The sequence below is a fragment of the Ceratotherium simum genome, chromosome 7 (genome assembly GCF_057802395.1).
Source record: "Ceratotherium simum simum isolate JZ-2026a chromosome 7, ASM5780239v1, whole genome shotgun sequence".
Classification (NCBI taxonomy): domain Eukaryota; kingdom Metazoa; phylum Chordata; class Mammalia; order Perissodactyla; family Rhinocerotidae; genus Ceratotherium; species Ceratotherium simum.
In genome coordinates this window covers 38,390,154-38,409,166 of record NC_141906.1, presented here as the reverse complement: position 1 = coordinate 38,409,166, position 19,013 = coordinate 38,390,154, and the positions used below count along the sequence as shown (strand labels likewise).

The window sequence follows — 19,013 nt, the reverse complement described above, 5'->3', positions numbered from 1 at the left end:
GGCGAGTTTAGACACTGCTCCTCATTTCTGCTCCTCTTAGCACTTCCAGCTTCTCTCCTATCATAGAACTTACCGGATACTAATTGTTTGTTTACTCTACTGGACCACGAGTTTCTTGACGGAAGGGGCTTGGCTTTCATCTTTCAGTTCCCAGCATCTAGTACAATGGCTGCCATGAGTTAAGCATTCAACGAATACTTATTAAATAAAATAGTGAGTTTTACATTTGACTCTAAATAGTAAGTTTTTATTGACCTTTCTTCTCATCCCTAGCCCACAGATGCTGTTGGGTTAACTGCTTTTCTACTATGTTCCCATAGCAACGAATGTTTGTAATACCCATTAAAAACCTCTATCATTGCATTTACTGCATTGTAGTGAAATTGTCTGTTCTATGTCTTTCTTACCCAGTAGACTAAAATCTTTTGAGATCAGTGATCTTGTAGCTTGATATCACAAACTCAGCACAGTAGTTGGCCTAATACATAGCAGGCATTTTCTCAGCTGAGCTGAACAAATAAGAAAGACATTAAGTTTTGGTTTGCAAAGGCTTTATTTCTGAACGTACATGTGATTCTAACAAATACTTTTAACAAGCAAAATTAACAATATTACTAAAGTACAATCAACAATATAAGATAAAGTGCCAAATTATCTGAATCAGAGTATTCTGGATAAAACATTGGGAAAAACAATGGCTTTACAACATTATAAAATGCACAATAGCACCTCTTTTCTATTTGCATCTCTTCTAGTGTTCAAAATGGTAAGAATACTTTCCGTGCCACTGGAGGCAAACGTTTCTAAACAGACTTACTTTTTAAAGTTCAGCAATTGGGTTCAGGTGACTTTTTATGAAAACAGTTCAGGAGACCAAGCACTTTTAGTTTCAGGTGCTGAAGATGGGCAATTTTCTGAAAATGGAAGGCAACATTTGATTTCTGAACAAGAACCAAGTCCCAAGACTGACTCTTTGGAAATCCAGCCTGAACTTGGACTGTTATAGTTATGAGTTTTCTGTTTTGTAACTACTGTTGTAAGCATATTCTTTAAATTTAACCCCTTCTTAATTAAACATTTATCAGTTTTTCGTTTGACGTATTTCAGTTTCTTTCTTAGTAATTCTTTTTCATCAGGAGAATTACAGGCAGCACGGCATTTCCTTAGACCTATGGCTTGGAATCCAAGCATATCTGAAAGAAATACTTTTTTTGTGGTAGGAGGGACCCATTCATCAACGTCAGTCTCCAGGCACTCAGCAATAGGACAGTTGTTGAAAACCTCTGGTTGTGTAATATCAGATATAATAGGGCTTCTGGATTTTTGGCTGGGTGTTTTTATATTTTTTGGACAGCTAGGGGTGGCTTGCTGTGCATCATTTTCAGAGGAAATTCTTGTTTTTTTATAGTTAGCATCAAGATCTGAATAAAAGGCAGGTAATTTTTTGAAAGCTCCTTCCATCCCTTGAATTCTTGTTTGGTGGAATCCTGCAACTGGAGTTGACTGTGAACATGGAACAAAGTCTTGGCTATCTTCAAAATCACATTCTGAATCTGACTGAAAACGAGGTGAAGAGCATGTTCTTGGATACAGAGAGACAGACATGTTTTGCAAGGAAAATTTTTGTGAAGACTGGCTGGAGTTTTCAGAATGTGATCTCAGCGACAAATCAGATTCTGTATGATGACTTTCTGCCAAAGATTTTCCCCGTTGTAACAAAATACCCTGTGATTTTTTGGTAATTTCTGTTGCCAAGTCCATTTCTTTAGCACTATCATCAAAGAGATCAGCAGAAGCATTGTAGCTACCCTCAAGACCAGGAGAATAGTTCTGTGTGAAGTTATTATTCATATGTCCATAAGAGATTTCTTTCAATGTGTTTGTACTTCTATTCGGACTACTGCAAAGAGCTTCTAAGGGATACGTAAGTTTCCTGCAAATTGTAAAACTGTCACCTTGGTTCTTTGGCCACCTACTATATTGTTTATTTCCTAAGTTGCAAAGGTCAGAAACATCATTATATCTCCTAGAACACAAAGTTGTCAATTTCTCACTCATTTCTGAAAGTGATTTTTCTCCACATCCATTAAAATATTTGATATTGAGACAAGAATGGTCCCTCTCTGAAGTACTGAGCTTAAGTGAAATTTCAGCCCTATGTGGTAGAATTCTGGCAGACTTCTTAAGAGAAACTGTTGTTCTTAAACCTTTTGAAGATGGAAACAGAGCTGACAGACAAGCGTTTGGTAGAAAATATTCGGAGATATCTCTTCCACTACTACTTATAGAAACAGCCTCTGCTGTGTTATCTGGTTGTGACTCCTCTTGAACACTAGTACTTGAATTTGTTTCACAGTTGGAAAGGAAGTTATCTTTACCAGAGTTTGCTTTGACTGTTGTTTGTGATAATCTTAAAGCTACAGGTGGTGTATGCAAGGTTCCAGTAGTTCTCTGGGGAGTCAGATATAACCTGCTGTGGTCTGCATGTAATTTATCAATGTCGTTATCTAGATGATGTTTCCTACTACTGGCATCTGTCTGAATTACAGCAATCTCATTTTCGATAACTGCCAGAAACTTGTTTAAGCTTTCAGAGAACGGCAGATCATCCCAAATCTCGGGGTCACAATCCTGGGAAGCACCAGCTATCTCTTCAAGCCTGAGTGATGAAGGTGGACAACATGTAGATCTCTCCTGAAGGCTAGGGTGGGTATCCACATCCTGACGCCGGTGACATGTTAGCCTACGCTGGGAATATCTATTTTTAATTTCCACTGCACTGTGGAAGGATTTTGTATTACTTGGCTCAAGGGGCTCTCGCATTTTCAAAGAGAATAAATTAGAGTCAGTAACTTCAATTTCATGATGACTGCTGTGAACTGCACTTGGTTGATTAGCTTGTAAGCCAAGTTCTTCACCCAACTTTTGTGCTGTACTGTTTTTATCCATATATGAAACAAGGCTCCATGAACCTTGAATGGCATCAGGGCAGCTATTGGAAGCAGTGGCCTCTGCAAAGGAGATGCACTTTCTGTTCTGGTGAAGAGTATCAATGGCCTTGCTTTGTTCTGAAGCTGAAAAATGATCATCTTCTGTTAGTTGTGAAACAATGGAAGTGAGTTCAAGTGATGGCTGCCAGAATCTTGAAAAACTATCTCTGCCATGTGACTCAAAAAAACAAGAACTGCTGTCAGGGCCACATATGTTGCTCAGATCACTACTTGAGTGTTCTAGAGCAAGTAAGTGGCTATTAGGTGTCTGGTAGCCACTGTGAAGGTTCCTGAAATCAGAAAGCCGCAAAAGCTGATGGAAATAGTCAATGACAGTGAAGCCTGCAACACCTGGGTCTGGTAGAACCATCTGGCAAGCTACTAGTGCTTTAACTTCTGTCCTGCGGTCAGGGCACTGACGTAAGAAGTTATAAGAATCTGAACCTTGTCCATGTTGGTTTTCAAAATTCTATGAAAGAAGTAAATGAATTTAAATGAGAATAAAATTGTCTTCCTTTGATTCCAATGAGAAACAGGGATTTAAAAGGTTAAAACAGATACAACTATAACCCCACCCCCAAATTTCAATTCCTCTAGTGTTACAGGCAAAGTAGCAGAAATAAGAGAAGTAAACCTTGGAGTAAAGAGACTTGTCTTCAAATCCTGGTTCTAACATTTACTAGTGTTGGGACTTTTTACAAGTTATTTAACGTCTCTGAGCCTTAGTTTTCTCATATATAAAATAGGGATAAAAATGCAGGATTATTGTATGAGTAATAACACAGAAAATTGCAGTGCTTAGCAAATAGTAGTTGCTCAATAAATGGTGGCTATGATTATATTTCTCATTAGCGTCCATAAACTTTAAGGGTTTAAGGGAATGTTCTCACTTGTTAAAAAAAAAAAAAAAGAAAGAAAAAGAGAAAGAACTATCTAAAATTTTGACAGAGAAAAGCTCTGTAGCTCCTGGTTTCACCTTCCTTTTGGGTTTTTCTCACTGTTCAGTTGCAGCTAGAGTTGTCTATTCCCCTTTTTAAAACCCTGATTCCGACATGGACAAAATTTCCATTTGTTCCCTTGAGCATAGACAAGACAGAAAATGATTACTCCTTCAGTCAGTACATTTTTTTAACTTCTTCTACCATCACTTTTATCATTATTTAAGACCATACTTCCTAACCTATTCTTAGAGTTATCAATACTCAGATACTTTGCCTTCAGTGTTAGTTCCCGCCTTCTCCTTTTATAGATGATAAAATTAAAAAGCTAGAGAGTTGATGAAAAGTTTTACTACAGAATTTGAACAAAGTTTGAAGGGTAAAATAAACACCAAATATCAAAACAAAATATCTAACACTCTGAATTTATAATGAAATTGGATTTTTTAAAGCTCTGAAAGCATTTAAACTAGGCTCTTCTGACTTTTGAAAGAGGAAGTTGTCACACATGATGTTAACAGATCATCTATGGCCTATTTTTATAGTTTAAAGTGCTTCTGCAGGCTTTCGCATTTATGACACCTAAAAACTATTTAGAGAATTCAAATCATTTCATCACGATGGAAATATTAACAGAATATGAAAGAGAAAGCTAGTCTCAATTACCGTAACTCCAAAAATAAAGCTTTGTCCAACAAAGCAAGTTTCCACTGCTTTAGTTAATAGGTTCTGAGTTGTATTACTGTCCAGTGTTTGTGGAATTTCATTAGGATCCTGAATGTACCTTGATTGGAAAGAAAATAAAAAACGTCAAGAGATAAGCTTTGAAGTTTTAATTTGCCATAAAGTCAGAAGACACAAACAATTAGTTCGAAACTGCGGCATGAAATTTTTGAGTTACATACAGAGAAAAAAAGTGACTTTAAGAGCTAGGCATTTTGTGCCCTCTAGTCTCCCATAGCCTAGAAAGACAAAAACAATTGATCAAGTACGAATAAAGTAGATGCCTGCCTAGGAATCAGGCCCAACAATTATTCTAAAAGTGGCAGTGGCAGTAATGGTGGGATCTCTGGCCCTTCTCTTCAAAGCAGAGGGAAGTCTTTCCTTTTCCCCGGCAATCCTACCTGTGGTCTCTCTGCTGTCCCTTTCTTCTAATCAGTTTGCTCTCAACTACAAGGAGAGGGACAGAGATTTTTTCTGTCAAGTGATTAGGGGGAGGGTAGAAGACTGAGAGGGAGATAAACCTTCAATTGCTTATTATATATCCTTGCAGTTCTCAGGACAACATCATAATAGGTCAAACTATGCAGATGAAGTTGCAATGCAAGTGAGAGAAATGACAAAATTTCAACATCTGATATGCAAATATTCTCACAAATAGCTTCTTCAGTCTCAAGGGACCTTAGTCACTTGAATGCTAACCTCAATTTGGATAACCCTTCAGTTGAAATTTTACTTTTTTATTCTATATTTCTCTAACCTCGATTAGAGTTTTATAATTTAATGTTCTAATTACAGCTTAGTCGGTTGGCCTGAATAAAAGGAGCCTGGTTTAACATCACAATATGTATTCAGGAAATAAACGTCTTTCTATTTCTCATCTGATTATTTTTTAGAGGAACTGAGGATCTGAGATTGAGTGATCATCTTTTTACTAAATGCATATTACCTTAAAAACACATATCTTCAAATTCTATTGATATACCAAAGTTGTAGCTAGGAAAAAGAATGCTTTAAATGTTCTTACCTGTGCAAACCAGTGGCTGTAAGACCAAAAAATGCATCTAAGCAGCTTCCAAATACAGTAATGCCAAATAATTTGTTTGATTCCGCAACTTTTAAGGAAAGTTTATATCTGTAACTGGCATTTTCAGCTTCACCAGTAGAGCCACATTTTGGACAATTAGATCTGGAAAAGCAGAGGAAAAAAGGTGTAGAGATGTTCATTAATTTTTTTTCATATGATGAAAAACAAATCTAGAAAAGTAAAGATTAAAAATAGCATTTTGTGTACAAATGTACCTATACAACTTATATTCTTCTTGAACTATTTCAGATCAACCTCTTTTGAATTTCTCTATTTATAACAGCTACATTTACTGATTTAAATTAAGTAGCACCAAATTAATAGAAAACTGAAGGAAAACTGTGTGTACGTGTGTGCGTGCGTGTGAGACAGAGAGAGATCTTCTTGGGTAGCTAAACCATCATTTACAAATCGAGGCATATTATAGTCTGGGGTTGGGGGGCAAACTAAATATAATGCAGTGAGCACCACACCAACAGAAGATCTGAAATTTAATGTCTACCCTCTGTTAAGAGAACAATATCTGTTATGAGAATAATGAATAATCTTGAAACATTTATACACCAAGTACCTAGTTATATTGTTCTCACCATTATAAGAATAACTTTACTTTCTTTAATTCATTGGAATATGCTGAAAATTTACTAGAATACAGAAACTAGGTATGAAACATTTTGTTTAACTTGTTTTTAAGCCAATATGTAATTATGACCAAAGGCTATCTTGTCAAAAACTACTGTGTCAAGTGTAACTCCACTGTTATGTACTAGCTGTTTGGGCTTGGGATAATTACTAAATTCCTTAAACCTTAATTTCCTCATCTGTAAAATCCAGGGTTAAAGAAGGATAAAATGAGACAAAGTATAAGAAAAGAAAGTAAAGAAAGGATCTAGTGCAGATCTTTACAAATTAATAAATGTGAGTCTGCTTCTCTCATACAATTATATTAAATATTGTAATGATTACTGTCACTTCTACTTAGTGTTTCCCATCTTTCTAGTTGTTTGCAATATCTCATAACTCTGATATCCATCTTTCATGCTCTTAATTTAGCAAACTAACTCCTTAAAACACCTTATGGTAATGGTTAATCCTAGGACTTTACTTTTTCTTCATGTCACTAACGATCTGGCTTAAACATGAGTGGCAAGGGACTGGATCGGTGGCGTAGCAGTTAAGTTCACACACTCCACTTTGGCGGCCAGGGGTTTGTGGGTTCGGATCCCGGGCACGGACCGACACACTGCTTATCAAGCCATGCTGTGGTGGCATCCTATATGAAGTATAGGAAGATGGGCACAGATGTTAGTCTAGGGCCAATCTTCCTCAGCAAAAAGAGGAGGATTGGCAACAGAAGTGAGCTCAGGGCTAATCTTCCTCACACACACAAAAAAGAGTGGCAAAATGCAAACAGAAAATAATGTTGAAGATAGTTGCATAAATTTGATTGCTGCCAGATAGCCACTAGGGGGAGCCTAAAATCCATAGCTCAAAAGGTAACTATTTTGAACCAAGGTTAATCCTTCATACAAGAAGTTGCTGATTCACCATCATTAGATCTGTGCTACTTTTTTTGGCACTCTGAGGATGGATCTGTGCCAATCCATTCATATAATATTACCCAAATATGATAATCTTCTCATACGAAGGACCAAACTAACTTCTTATACACATATTTTTTATATTTGTATGTCTATATCTTTATATCATGGAATCCCTTTTCAAATGAAATCTAACTTGGAACTCTTTCAACAAGAGCTTTCAATGGAGCTTTTCTTGAAACCAAAGTGGGGGCCCCAGAGTCCTACCCACTATTACTTCTCTAACATCCACTACTACTTCTCTAATCCCTACCTCCCTCTAGAAGCACTTCCATGGAGCCCTAAGGCTCTGCAGAATGTAATTTGAAAACCACCACTGCTCTAACCTTGGAGGTTAAAAAAGGAAAAAAGTTAACTCCATAAAACAAAAAACATCTATTATGGTTGTCATTGCTAAGAATTTAGGGTTCAATGAAAATCTTTAGACAGAAGTCTTTTTGCTCTTCCGTGTCTCTAAAATCTTCTGTAAAGGATAGAGTATGGACTTCCTCTGTCATAAACTTGTTGTGCTGTAGCAGTGGGAAAATGAAGGTGAGGAATTTCTGTTTCCTGTCTTGGCTTACAAGTGACTCCAAGTTATAAAAAAGGAAAACAGAAATAACAGAAAAGATAAGCACCAGAAATTATGGGGATAGATTTTTTTTGTGTATTGTCAATGTAATATATAGAGAGAATAGGTTATATTTCTGTGGACTATGTTTCCACAGGCAAGGACCAAGTGCTGTGGGTTTCATGTACTTAAAGGTCCAGTCAGAGCTTCCCTTTCCTGGGGCATCTTAAACTCTGGGAAAGAGAGAGGGAGATGTCATTCTGGATACAAATTCCACTGCTAATCTGGAGGCAACGTAGTGATTATGAATGTAGACAGCAGCCAGATTGTTTAAAGTTAACTATGTTTCTGCCACTAACTAGCAGGCCGTGTGATTTGGGGCAAGTTACTGAACTTTTCTAAGCTTTAATTTTCTCCTTTGACGGTTGGCATTACCAATAGCATTACCTCATAGGACTGTTGTATTAAAAGATAAAATGATTACAAAGCTCCTAGCATACAGTAAACATTCATTCATGTTATCTATTGTTATTATGTCTACAGAGGTAACAATGGCAGTATTATCCAACCTCAATTTTTGTTGCAGATTGTCTTTAAAAGAAATGACTTGCGGGGCTGCCCGGTTGTGTAGCTGTTAAGTTCACGTGCGCTCCGCTTCGGCGGTTGGGGGTTTGCCAGTTCGGATCCCAGGCTCGAACTGACGCACCGTTTATCAGGCCATGCTGTGGTGGTGTCCCATGTAAAGTAGAGGAAGATGGGCTCGGATGTTAGCCCAGGGCCAATCTTCCTCAGCAAAAGGAGGAGGATTGGCAACAGATGTTAGCTCAGGGCTAATCTTCCTCACAAAATAAAAGAGAAAGAAATGACTCGGGAAAAAATCCAGACTTTTAAAAATATTTCACGTCTATATATTACTGATTATATATCCCACAGTGTTCTAAGCATTTCATGTATATTAACCCCTTAGATCCTTACAACAACCCTATTAGGCAGATATTACTTTCCCCACTTTGAGGCCCAGATAATCTAAGTGACTTGCGCAAATCGACACAGCTATAAACAGCAGGGTTGGGATTTGAATGCAGGCAGTTTGGCTCCAGAGAATTATGCTTTTTAATCACCATGATATACTGCAATAAGTAAAGTATGCTTGTAATAGATTTGTAATAATAACAGCTACCATTTTGGAAATCCTAATACATGTCACTATTGTCGCTATCTCTAACTCTACATTATCTCACATTATGGGTATTATTATCTCACGTTAGAAATGAGTAATTAAATTCACAGAAGTTAAGTATCTTGCCCAAGATCATACAGTTAGCAAGTGTCAGAGCATATATGCAATCCTGTTGCGTTCTCTGAAGCTTGAAATCATTCCATTACACCACATTGTTTTTAAGAATAGATCCTAATCAAAGGCAAATAGCCCCTGGGTTTTAGTTTTTTCAAATAACAGGTAGAAATCTGAAAATGGGTGAACCTAAGACACTACCACATTGTCATTTATTCATTCATTTAACAAACATTTGTTGTGTATTTTCTATGAACTAGACCCTAGGCTGAATGCTGAAGATTTAATGATGAAAAATACAAAAAGGGTCTTTCTCTCAGAGTTTACAAATCAGTACTTGAGAGAATGTTTTCATAAAGGAACATGGATAACTACTGGAAAGATGACTTAGAGTCTAGATGTGGGTTGGAACTGCCAACTCCTCCTTATGCAATGCTAATGAGACAAAAAGACTAGTTCAGAATATTGCTGGCATACTACTCTTACACACTACCAGGTACTTACTAGACATCTTTATCTTCTTCTCCAGGCAGAGAGAAAGTGTTCTTAAGGAACTCCAATCCTAACCCCTCACTTATACTCCATAAAGATCAGAGAAGAATCTTAGGCTCTCGGGTATACTTGGCCTGCGTCTCAGCACCATAATAAAGTGTTATGTGCCAAGCCCTGTTCAAGCTGCTGACGAATACAGAGATTACCTTAACATAGTCCCAGTTCTCAAGGAGTTTATTTATTTAAAAAAATAATCTGGGGATCATGCAAAAATCAACTGAAAACAAACAAAACCCCTATACTATTTCCAGGCATATGGCAGAATTGGGCTAAGTTTTTGCACCAGGATTGGGACTTACTCTCCAAGAAGTTATTTTTCTTCTCTGAAGCAGGTACTTAGCAAAGACTTAAAGAGGTAACTTGAAACTTCCCTCTAGTAATAGAGGATTAGCAGCCAATCCTATTCTAGGATTTACAGAAGAACCAACCCAGGAGAATCTTATGTCTTGGTATGGTGAATTTAATCCTACTTGCTCTTGAGCCTTAGGAAATCTACAGCATACACTTGTATTTCCTCTCTCACGCTTACAGGCTTTACTTTTACCTTTTGGAGACCAGGAGTACCCGAGAGAGGCACTTCTCACATGAAGGATATATAAAACTCGAATTCTGGAGAGCAAGAACTGAGGCAAGAAGAAATTTTCTTCTTCTACTCATGTGTTCTCACTGTGGCCTGCAAAACAAAATAGCCATGGGGTGAATGGCAAATTTTTAATTGTATGTGCATAACCTACTTCTCAGGAAAACCAATTAACTTCCACTGCAAAGCCAACAGATGTCTTTTGTAGTAAGTGTCAATGTATCAAAAAACTAATTTTCTTTTTCTGCTTAATTAAAAGTATTGGTAGTAAGAAAATAAAATTTAAAACAGTAGCTCAAACAAACATTCTGTTTTTGAATAAATGCTCCATCCCAGTAATTCAAGAAAGACTATCTTTCGCTTTTTTCGCATCTTTATAAGAATAGCTATATAGAACCTGTTTCTACCATTAATAGAAAGGAACTTAAGTGAACTTACGTGAATCTTCTAAAGAAACTAAATGGGTGGAAAATGGTTCTTTTTAGCCAAAAAAATCACTTTATTAGATTTCCGTGTGCACATTTGTACATAGCTTGAAGAGAAAACAAAAGACAATTGAGATTTTGCAAAGAGAAAAATCAAAATGTTACGTGGTCAAAGGAGAGTTCAAAGTGCATTAGGGTCCTTGTAATAAAACACATCAGAGAATTAAAACAATAAAACAGCAATGTTCTCTTCTTTTATACTTTCTTTTTAAAATTCAAATGTTGGCTTATCAAAATTTAAAAATTGATTAGCTTATTTACAGCATAATACAAATGTGCTGAAATAAAAGTCTCTGTACATGTTTAAGATAAAGCTATAACAATGAATAAATTTTCATTTGTAAACACATGGCAAAAGCTTTCAATTTCTGAAAATGGATGGAACTGTTTCTGAGATTGGCATCAACAAATTTTGACAAAGTAGAAGTTTTCGGTTTAAAGAATCTTAATAGAATCTTTTAGGTATAGCTCTACCTAACAATGATCATAACTTGAGAAATGTGGTGACTATGGAAAGGAGATCTAAAAGTGACACTAATCCTGTTCATCAATCAAAATAATATTTCTGTGAAAATAAAATCTTGCCCCCTAAGGCAGTAAGATAGAAATTTGCAAAGATGAAAGATAAACAGATTTATATCAAGCACTAATCTATGTTATTAAAGGGAGCACAGAAAAAATAAAAAATCTAATCCTGCCTAATTCTTTGTTGTTATCTTTGTTTTGAGACCCTTGGGTATACATGACTAATAAGGTTCTACCAAACGCAAATACGTATTCCTAGATTTGGTTGTCATCTTAGGTCACCTGGCAATGTCTAAGGATGAGGTAGAGTAGGTGACATAGGATACAAGGGGAAGGCAGAAAGAAGGGTCACAGAACATTGCCATTATCAGTGCTACTAACCTGAAGTTCCTTGCCAACTCAACAAATGATGGATGTATGTCAGCAAAGGCACCTTCCCTCTTCATCTCTAAACTCCAGTTTGGGGTAGGGTGTAACATAGTGGTACACCTACTCACGAGCAAGGGGAGATAAAATAGTGCAAAGCTCCCTCCTGAAAATGTCATCTCTTACCTGCTTAAAATCTCGCTATTTAGAATGAAGCCTCAATTCTTTACCATGGCTTGTGAGGCCCTAGGTCATCTAGCCCCACCTCCTTGACCTCACTTTGGACCACACTCTCCCTTAATCAATGCACCTCAAGCCATGCTAGCCTTCTCTCTGCTCCTCAAATACACCAGACAATTTCTCTTCTTGGGCTTTTCTGCTTACCTTTCTCTTTGCCTAGAATGTTCTTCCCTTAGTTCTTCAAATAGCTGGCTCATTTCATCCTTCAATCTTTAATGTTACCCCTCAGAGAGCCCCACTTTATTTCAAAGTAGACACTCCCTTCCTCTTAGATCCTATATCACATATTGTATTCCTTCATGGTACTAATCATGCTTATGATATATGCAACCATGAAAATGCATATATCATCTGATATATTTTTGTTTGTTCTACTTCCATTAGTCTGAAAGTTTCATGAAGACAGGCATCTATCTATCTATCTATCTATCTATCTACCCACCTACCTACCTACCTATCAATCAATCAATCTTGTGCTCTACTATAGCCCCAGTGCTTGGCACCTAGTAAGTTCTCAAGTCATTGAATAAATGAAAACTATAAGCAAAATCTTGCAATTTAAGAAAATTTTTATCAGAGTAGGTATATGCCATATTATAGGATTTTCCTCCTTTTTCATTTAAAGTCCACTTAAGAAAGCCTTTCTCTATTAACTAAAAGAGGATGGCTTTTATTTTTCCTACATCTTATGCTACTGCATTTCTATAGTCCTACCATTTGTTTTCTGTGTCTATTCTATTCTATTTGGTTTTATTCTCCCTAATGACTTTTCTCTTGATTCTCTTCCTTGTTCTTTATGCACCAGCTAACAAGAACACAAAAGTAATCTGAGTTGTTCTTTGTTCCCCTCTCCATCCCCAAACACCCCCTACCACAATACGTTTCATATTTCTGTGCCTTTGCTTGTTTTCACTCTTCCTTCTGTCTAAAAATTTTCTTTCACTCTCCTGGCTAATGCTTATTCTTTAAGGTCCTTCTCAGGAGTCCTCATCCCCAGGAAGGTTTCCCAGGCTAAGTGACCCTACTTCTTAATTTATCACTTACCACATTATAGTAAACTTATCTGTTTAATAGATGTTTTTCTGGAACCAGAGTAAGATCGTAGAAGGACCAGCTTTTTATATTCCCAGTGCCAAGTTCAAAAATTGTCAATCTGAACTTCAGCTATTATCTTTCTTCCAAATTTTCAGCTTTCTTCTTCCTAAGATAGTTTTGCCATATACCATTAAATATAAAACACAATTTTACCAAATCATAAAGTAATTTTATATTTGTATATGCATTAGAGTGCATAGAGTAGTTTCATATATAGCACCTTACTTAAAACTTAATCATTATTTACATTTTATCCTCATTTTCAATTTTTTTTCCTTAATTGTGGTCATATTATGAGCAAAGATTATCTTCTTTAGGGCTCTAAAATAGAATTTTATATTGTACCACAACTATGCAGACATTCATCAAATCATATTCTTTACACAATTGTTATCAAATTCAAACTTCAGGAAATGGATTAAACCTGTAAGATGACTAGGACACTGTGCTAAGTGTTGTGAGGAAAACAATGAAAAATAAGATACTTCCTGTCCTAAAATGCTTACTGTCTAATTGGGCAGACAAATCATCAATAAATGAAAAACTTATATAGCGGAGATACGTGGGGATTAATTTCTAAATTAATTGTGCAAGCATTAATTGTTATATTTTTAAAGGAAGATTGGTTAAATTGTCTTTATTTAAGGGTTTATTGCCCTCTAGTGGATTAAATAAGTAGGTCTAGAAAAATATTTATAACTCAAGGGCAAATTTGAGAACTGAAATGAAAAAGATCATTTAATTATTTTTACTATTTGTGTTTCAACAGGTAAACCCTAGCAAATGGCAAAAAGACTTCCCATTCATTGTCTGGTGGACAAAAATGCAATAATACCCTTTCAGGCAGTTACTGTTAGTTATTCCCTTTGCTGTTTTCATAGTATTTCCTTTTATGGTACTTGTCATCTAGTTTGCTTTGTCTCCCTCTCTACTGCTTGCCTTGCAGCATGGTGAATTCATGATGGAGGCATAACTGAATGAAGCATTAGGAATCAGTAAATACTAAAGTTAGGAAAATACGACGACAGACTTAGGAACAATTTCATATGTGGTATCTCTTGCAATTTATCTTTCTTCTCAATTTTATTGGGAAGGATGGTGATATAGTATTATATTTAGTTCAGCTCCATCATAGCCAGCAAAACATATTCCAATTTAATAAGCTCAATATATTTACTTAGTTATTTGTTGTGCAGCTCCTAAATACCAGGTGTTGGGGATAATACAAATGATGGACAAAATAAACAAGGTCCCTAACTGGTCACTAGACTTATAGTCTAGTGCAAGAGACAGATATTAAGCTGATAACCACACAAAAAATTTAACTGAATTTGTGGCAAATTCTATAATGGAAATGTACATAATATCAGGAGAAAATATAACAAGGGGACTGATTTGCTCTTAGCTGGGGGGAATGGGGAGAAAGAAGGAAAATATATAATCTTTTTTTGGAAAGTATTTTCTCTCAGAGTTGTCACATTAAAAGTGATTTCTATTTGCTTTACATATTTAAAATATTTTCTAAGTGTATTACTTTTATAATTAGAAAAATCAATAAATATAATAAAAACACTAGGTAGAGAACTTAGCAATAGCATACAAAGAAAACCTTGGGTCCTCTCAATCTCTCACACATAAAAGTAGAAACAAAGAGGTTGAGCAGGAGAGGGAGAAAAGTGTAAATGTTACAGTGGGTTGATGGGAACTAATTAGGGCTTCCCTTGGGTTTTGTTTTGAAGGCCCAAGATTACCCAAGTCAACAACCAGGAATGAAGACTCTGATAGACTTACACTTACTAAAATATGTGAGGTCCAGGCAAACACATTATAGTGTTGTTGTTGTTTGCTTTTGGTGAGGAAGATTAGCCCTGAGCTAACATCTGTGCCCGTCTTCCTCTACTTTATATGTAGGTTGCTGCCACAGCATGGCTGATGAGTGGCATAGGTCTGCACCTGGGATCCAAACTCGTGAACCTGGGCCGCCGAAGCAGAACATGCCAAACTTAACCACTACGCCACAGGGCCGGCCTCTTTAGTGCATTTTTAATTTAACACGGAATACTCTAGAACACTTGCTTCCTCTCCTAGTCAAGCCAAGCCATATGGGGAGCTAAATCACAATCCAAAGATGCTTTACTAATTTATGATGAAAAATTACCGTTATAGGGAAGGGACACATCTTATGCCAAATTATAAACAGAAAGTTGCTTGAAGATGGGGTGTTAGGTGAATCAGATATTTAATAGACTCAGGCTAATATTGTTGATGCATCCTTTTCACACTAGAGAAGGTTTTGTCAATGGGCCCAGATATACAGGCTCACTGATTACCACCCCTGCATCCCATTTTTATACTAGCCAAGTGGTTCTCAAACTTCAGTGTGCATCAAAATCATCTGGAGGGCTTGATAAAACACTGGTTTCTGGGCCCCAACTTAGTTTGATTCAGTAGGTCTGGGATTAGGGCCTGAGAATGCTTATGTTGCCTATACTTGAAAACCACTGGCCCAGCCATTGGGGCTGTCTAATGGTGAACAACGCCTGTAATTAACGCGGTTATACTTAAATCGTAAAGCCTGAGGGCACTTCAGTCTCTTTCAGATTACCTTGTAATTCTTTGCTCTAATCTATTATTTGGTGACTTTTCATTTTAACTTCCTCATTACCAAGTTCTTAGAAGGCACCTTAATAGTCTATGAAAAATCATGCCAATGTATGAATATACACCGACACACTTTTTTTCTCCTTTGGGCTAGATTAGAAAATCTAGAATAATCCTTATTAAATGTTAGATCATGGAGAAAAAATTAATTAAGAGTGTGAATTGGCATATGGGGAGGGTGATGAAGAGAAGACAGAAGTGTGAGATGTGGATCATATTTTAACGAAGTTTACAGTCTGGTTGGGCTCATAATTCCTTTTGACGGCTTTACAGTTCTCAAATGCTTTCACATCATTATCCGATCCACTTAGAGAAATTAACTAATTAAAGGTCAAGAAGTACGTGGAATCAGGTCTGGCATTTATGGCTCCTGATGAGTAGCTCACCAGTCTTTCTAGTCCATTACATTGCTCAAGCTTCACACTTAAACTATTTGTATTTGTTTCCAGACTGTGGCCAAAGGATGAAATCACTCCTTTAAAAAACAGTCCCCAGTTCTAATGACATACGGAAAAAGAGATAGAACTAACTTTCCTCTCTTTCTTCATTCCTCAAAAACCGTTCTTGCTTTGCAAGAAAATCTTTGTCACTTTGTTGCTTTCAGATTTTCTGTTCCATATTTTACAGGCCAAGAGTCCTCAGCTATGGGAAGGGTGGCTGGCTGTTCTGAGTTGTTTCTTAAAAGTATCTAATGATCTCCTCCAAGGGTGCATACTTTGTCTAATTTTTCTAAAGGCAGTCATAACAAGTCCCTGAGAAATGATTTACTGACATTAACACGAAAATTCTCGAAAGGGAAGAGAGAGGCAGGCAGGAGACAGAAAATTAAACAAACAAAAAACCAAAGGGACAAAACCTCTTTTGTTTCGAGAAATATTGGTGAAAAATATTTTTAAAACATTAGCCAGAAAATCTTAGTGAGTGCAACACACAGTCTGTCTATTACATTTATGATAGGGAAAGGACTATTCTAGGGATAGGGAATGGGACAGGGTTACAGATAGAGAAAACAGGCTCTTGTGTTCCAGGAGTTTATAATCTATTGGCTAATGTATAACTACCAATGAAGTCACACAAAGGTACACACAGTATTTGCAAGCTCCAGACTTCCCCATCTCAACTGCTTACCTGAGAGCCAACTACACTTGGATGTCTCATAGACATCTCAAGATTTAGTGGGTAAAAAACCTGAATTCTTAGTTTCCTCTCAAATTCCTTTACTTGCAGTTTTCTCCATCTCAGTAAATGGTACTACTCTCCAAACAGCAACTCAGGCCAGATATCTAGGAGTCATCCTTCATGACTCTCTTTCCCTCAAGTCCCACATTACACCCATCAGTAAGTCCTTGAGTCTATTTCCATACCTAAAAACCATCATTTGCTTTCTCCTCCATATATTCTGCCACCACTTTATTCCAAACCATCATCATCTCCTGTTTACGCTGCTGCACTAGCCTCATAACTGTGAGATCAGGTCCCTGCCCATCTCTCCAGACTCATCTCATACAACTGTCCTTTCTGAATCTGTTCCAGCAACACTAGTCTTTTCCTAGATTCTCGAACACTAAGATGTCAAGCTCTTTCCTGCCTCAGGGGCCTCGCACAATTGATTCACTCTGGAATGTTCTTCCTTTTCTCTCTTGCATGGTTGGATCATTCTCGTCTTTTAGGCCTCAATTTAAATGTCAACTCCTCAGAGAGGCCTTCCCAGACCAACCTAACTCAAATAGGTTCTCCTGTTATTCTTCTTAAGTCCATCCATAAAAGGGTTTAAGTTCCATTAGGACAGGATTCTGTCTATCTTGTTCACCATTGTAATCCTAGCATCGAGCAATTCTTGGTACACAGCAGGGAGGAACTTAGAAACTACCCGCAGAATGAATAACTAACTACTGGGTGCTTTGTGACCCAATTGTGCAGGGTCAGGAAAGGCTTCCTGACTTAAAAGTCTTCATAGGGGCCAGCCCGTGGCGTAGCAGTTAAGTGAGCGCACTCCGCTGCTGGTAGCCCGAGTTCAGATCCCTGGCGCACACCGAGGCACTGCTTGTCAAGCCATGCTGTGGTGGCCTCCCACATAAAGCAGAGGAAGATGGGCACAGATGTTAGCCCAACGCCAGTCTTCCTCAGCAAAAAAAAGGAAGATTGGCATGGATATTAGCTCAGGGCTGATCTTCCTCACACACACACACAAAAAAGACTTCATTAATGAAGACCTAAGGAATGAGTAAGAATTAGCCAGGTTGGGGACCAGGTTAGAAGAGGTCTGGAGGCAAGGGATGATGGTGCATTTGAGGAATTCACAACGACATTCTGTATGGCTGGAGCCCAGGGCTACAGTGGAGGAAAAAAAAGCTGGAGAGGTAGGCAAAGGCCAGACAAGAAGGGCCCTGTAAACCATGTTAAGGAGTTTAGACTTAAACCTGAGGGCAAATAGGAGCCATGAAAAGGTTTTAAATGGGGAATGCCCTAAGATCTGCGCTTTATCAGCCTGGCCATGTGGAGACTGGATTGGAAGGTAACAAGGTTGAAAGAAAGAGAATCAGCTGGGAGGCTCCTTTCATAGCTTTGTAGCAGTCATGGTGCTGAACCAAAGTAATGACAGTAAAAGTGGCGAGAAGTGTACGGATTTGAGATATGCAAGAGGCTAGTATGACTGGCTGGATGAGAGAGAGAAGGAAGGAATCTAGAAAACTTTCAAGTTTCTTGTTCCAGCACACCGCTCCATTAAGCACTTTTCCCTCTGCGCCACCGATGCAGTTTGGGAAAGACCCCTTTTCAGCACGTTTTATTTGGCATAGCAGCCAGCTGAATATGCATCTCTGAGCATCTCAAAAGCTGGAGTAGCACCCTTTCCTCTCTGTATTTCCGGTTCCAGATGCTCACCCGTGTCTAGCTCGATGCCACAGTAAATGTTCAATAAACGCTCGCTGAGCGATGCAATAGCACTGTCGAAAATTAAAACGATTGACCTTTTTACCCTTCTCCCCTCATGACCGCCCTGTTATAGAAGAGACTGAAAAACAACATACAATGGAAAACAACATACTGGAACAACATACTTCCACTCCTGGAAAAACAACAGACAATGCTCTGAGTCTCATTCATAATAACGCTGAAAGCCTCGTTAGCCGTCTCCAGCCCTTGCGCTCCCCGAGAACCTCTCCCCGCCGCTCCTCACCTGAGGCAGAGGACAGGGACCCTGCCCGGGCGACGCTCCGGGACTCAGCTGGCGGGACTCAGCCGGCAGGCCTCAGCCACAATCCGACCACCCTCCAATCGAATCTCCCGCGTCCCCTTCCGCCGGAAGTGACGCTTTGGCCTTGGTTCCT

At 37.9% G+C, this 19,013-nt stretch overlaps 1 protein-coding gene across 7 annotated transcripts; it reads right to left on the bottom strand.

Moving 5' to 3' along the window:
- Positions 1-534: 534 nt before the first annotated feature.
- DDIAS (DNA damage induced apoptosis suppressor) lies at positions 535-19,000 on the bottom strand. 7 transcript variants are annotated; one of them, XM_087433520.1, is made up of 8 exons: positions 18,863-19,000; positions 12,973-13,129; positions 11,704-11,811; positions 10,751-10,844; positions 10,277-10,405; positions 5,676-5,837; positions 4,595-4,712; positions 535-3,459 (listed from the first exon to the last, which is right to left on the bottom strand). In XM_087433520.1, exons 5-8 carry the CDS (start codon positions 10,387-10,389, stop codon positions 853-855), a joined length of 3,000 nt encoding a protein of 999 aa, XP_087289646.1. In that variant the 5' UTR covers positions 10,390-10,405; positions 10,751-10,844; positions 11,704-11,811; positions 12,973-13,129; positions 18,863-19,000; the 3' UTR covers positions 535-852. The 7 variants fall into 7 exon arrangements, with proteins under 7 accessions (XP_087289646.1, XP_087289643.1, XP_087289645.1 ...); XM_087433517.1 differs by lacking the exon at positions 11,704-11,811; XM_087433519.1 differs by lacking the exons at positions 11,704-11,811; positions 18,863-19,000 and adding an exon at positions 18,744-18,850.
- Positions 19,001-19,013: the final 13 nt, after the last annotated feature.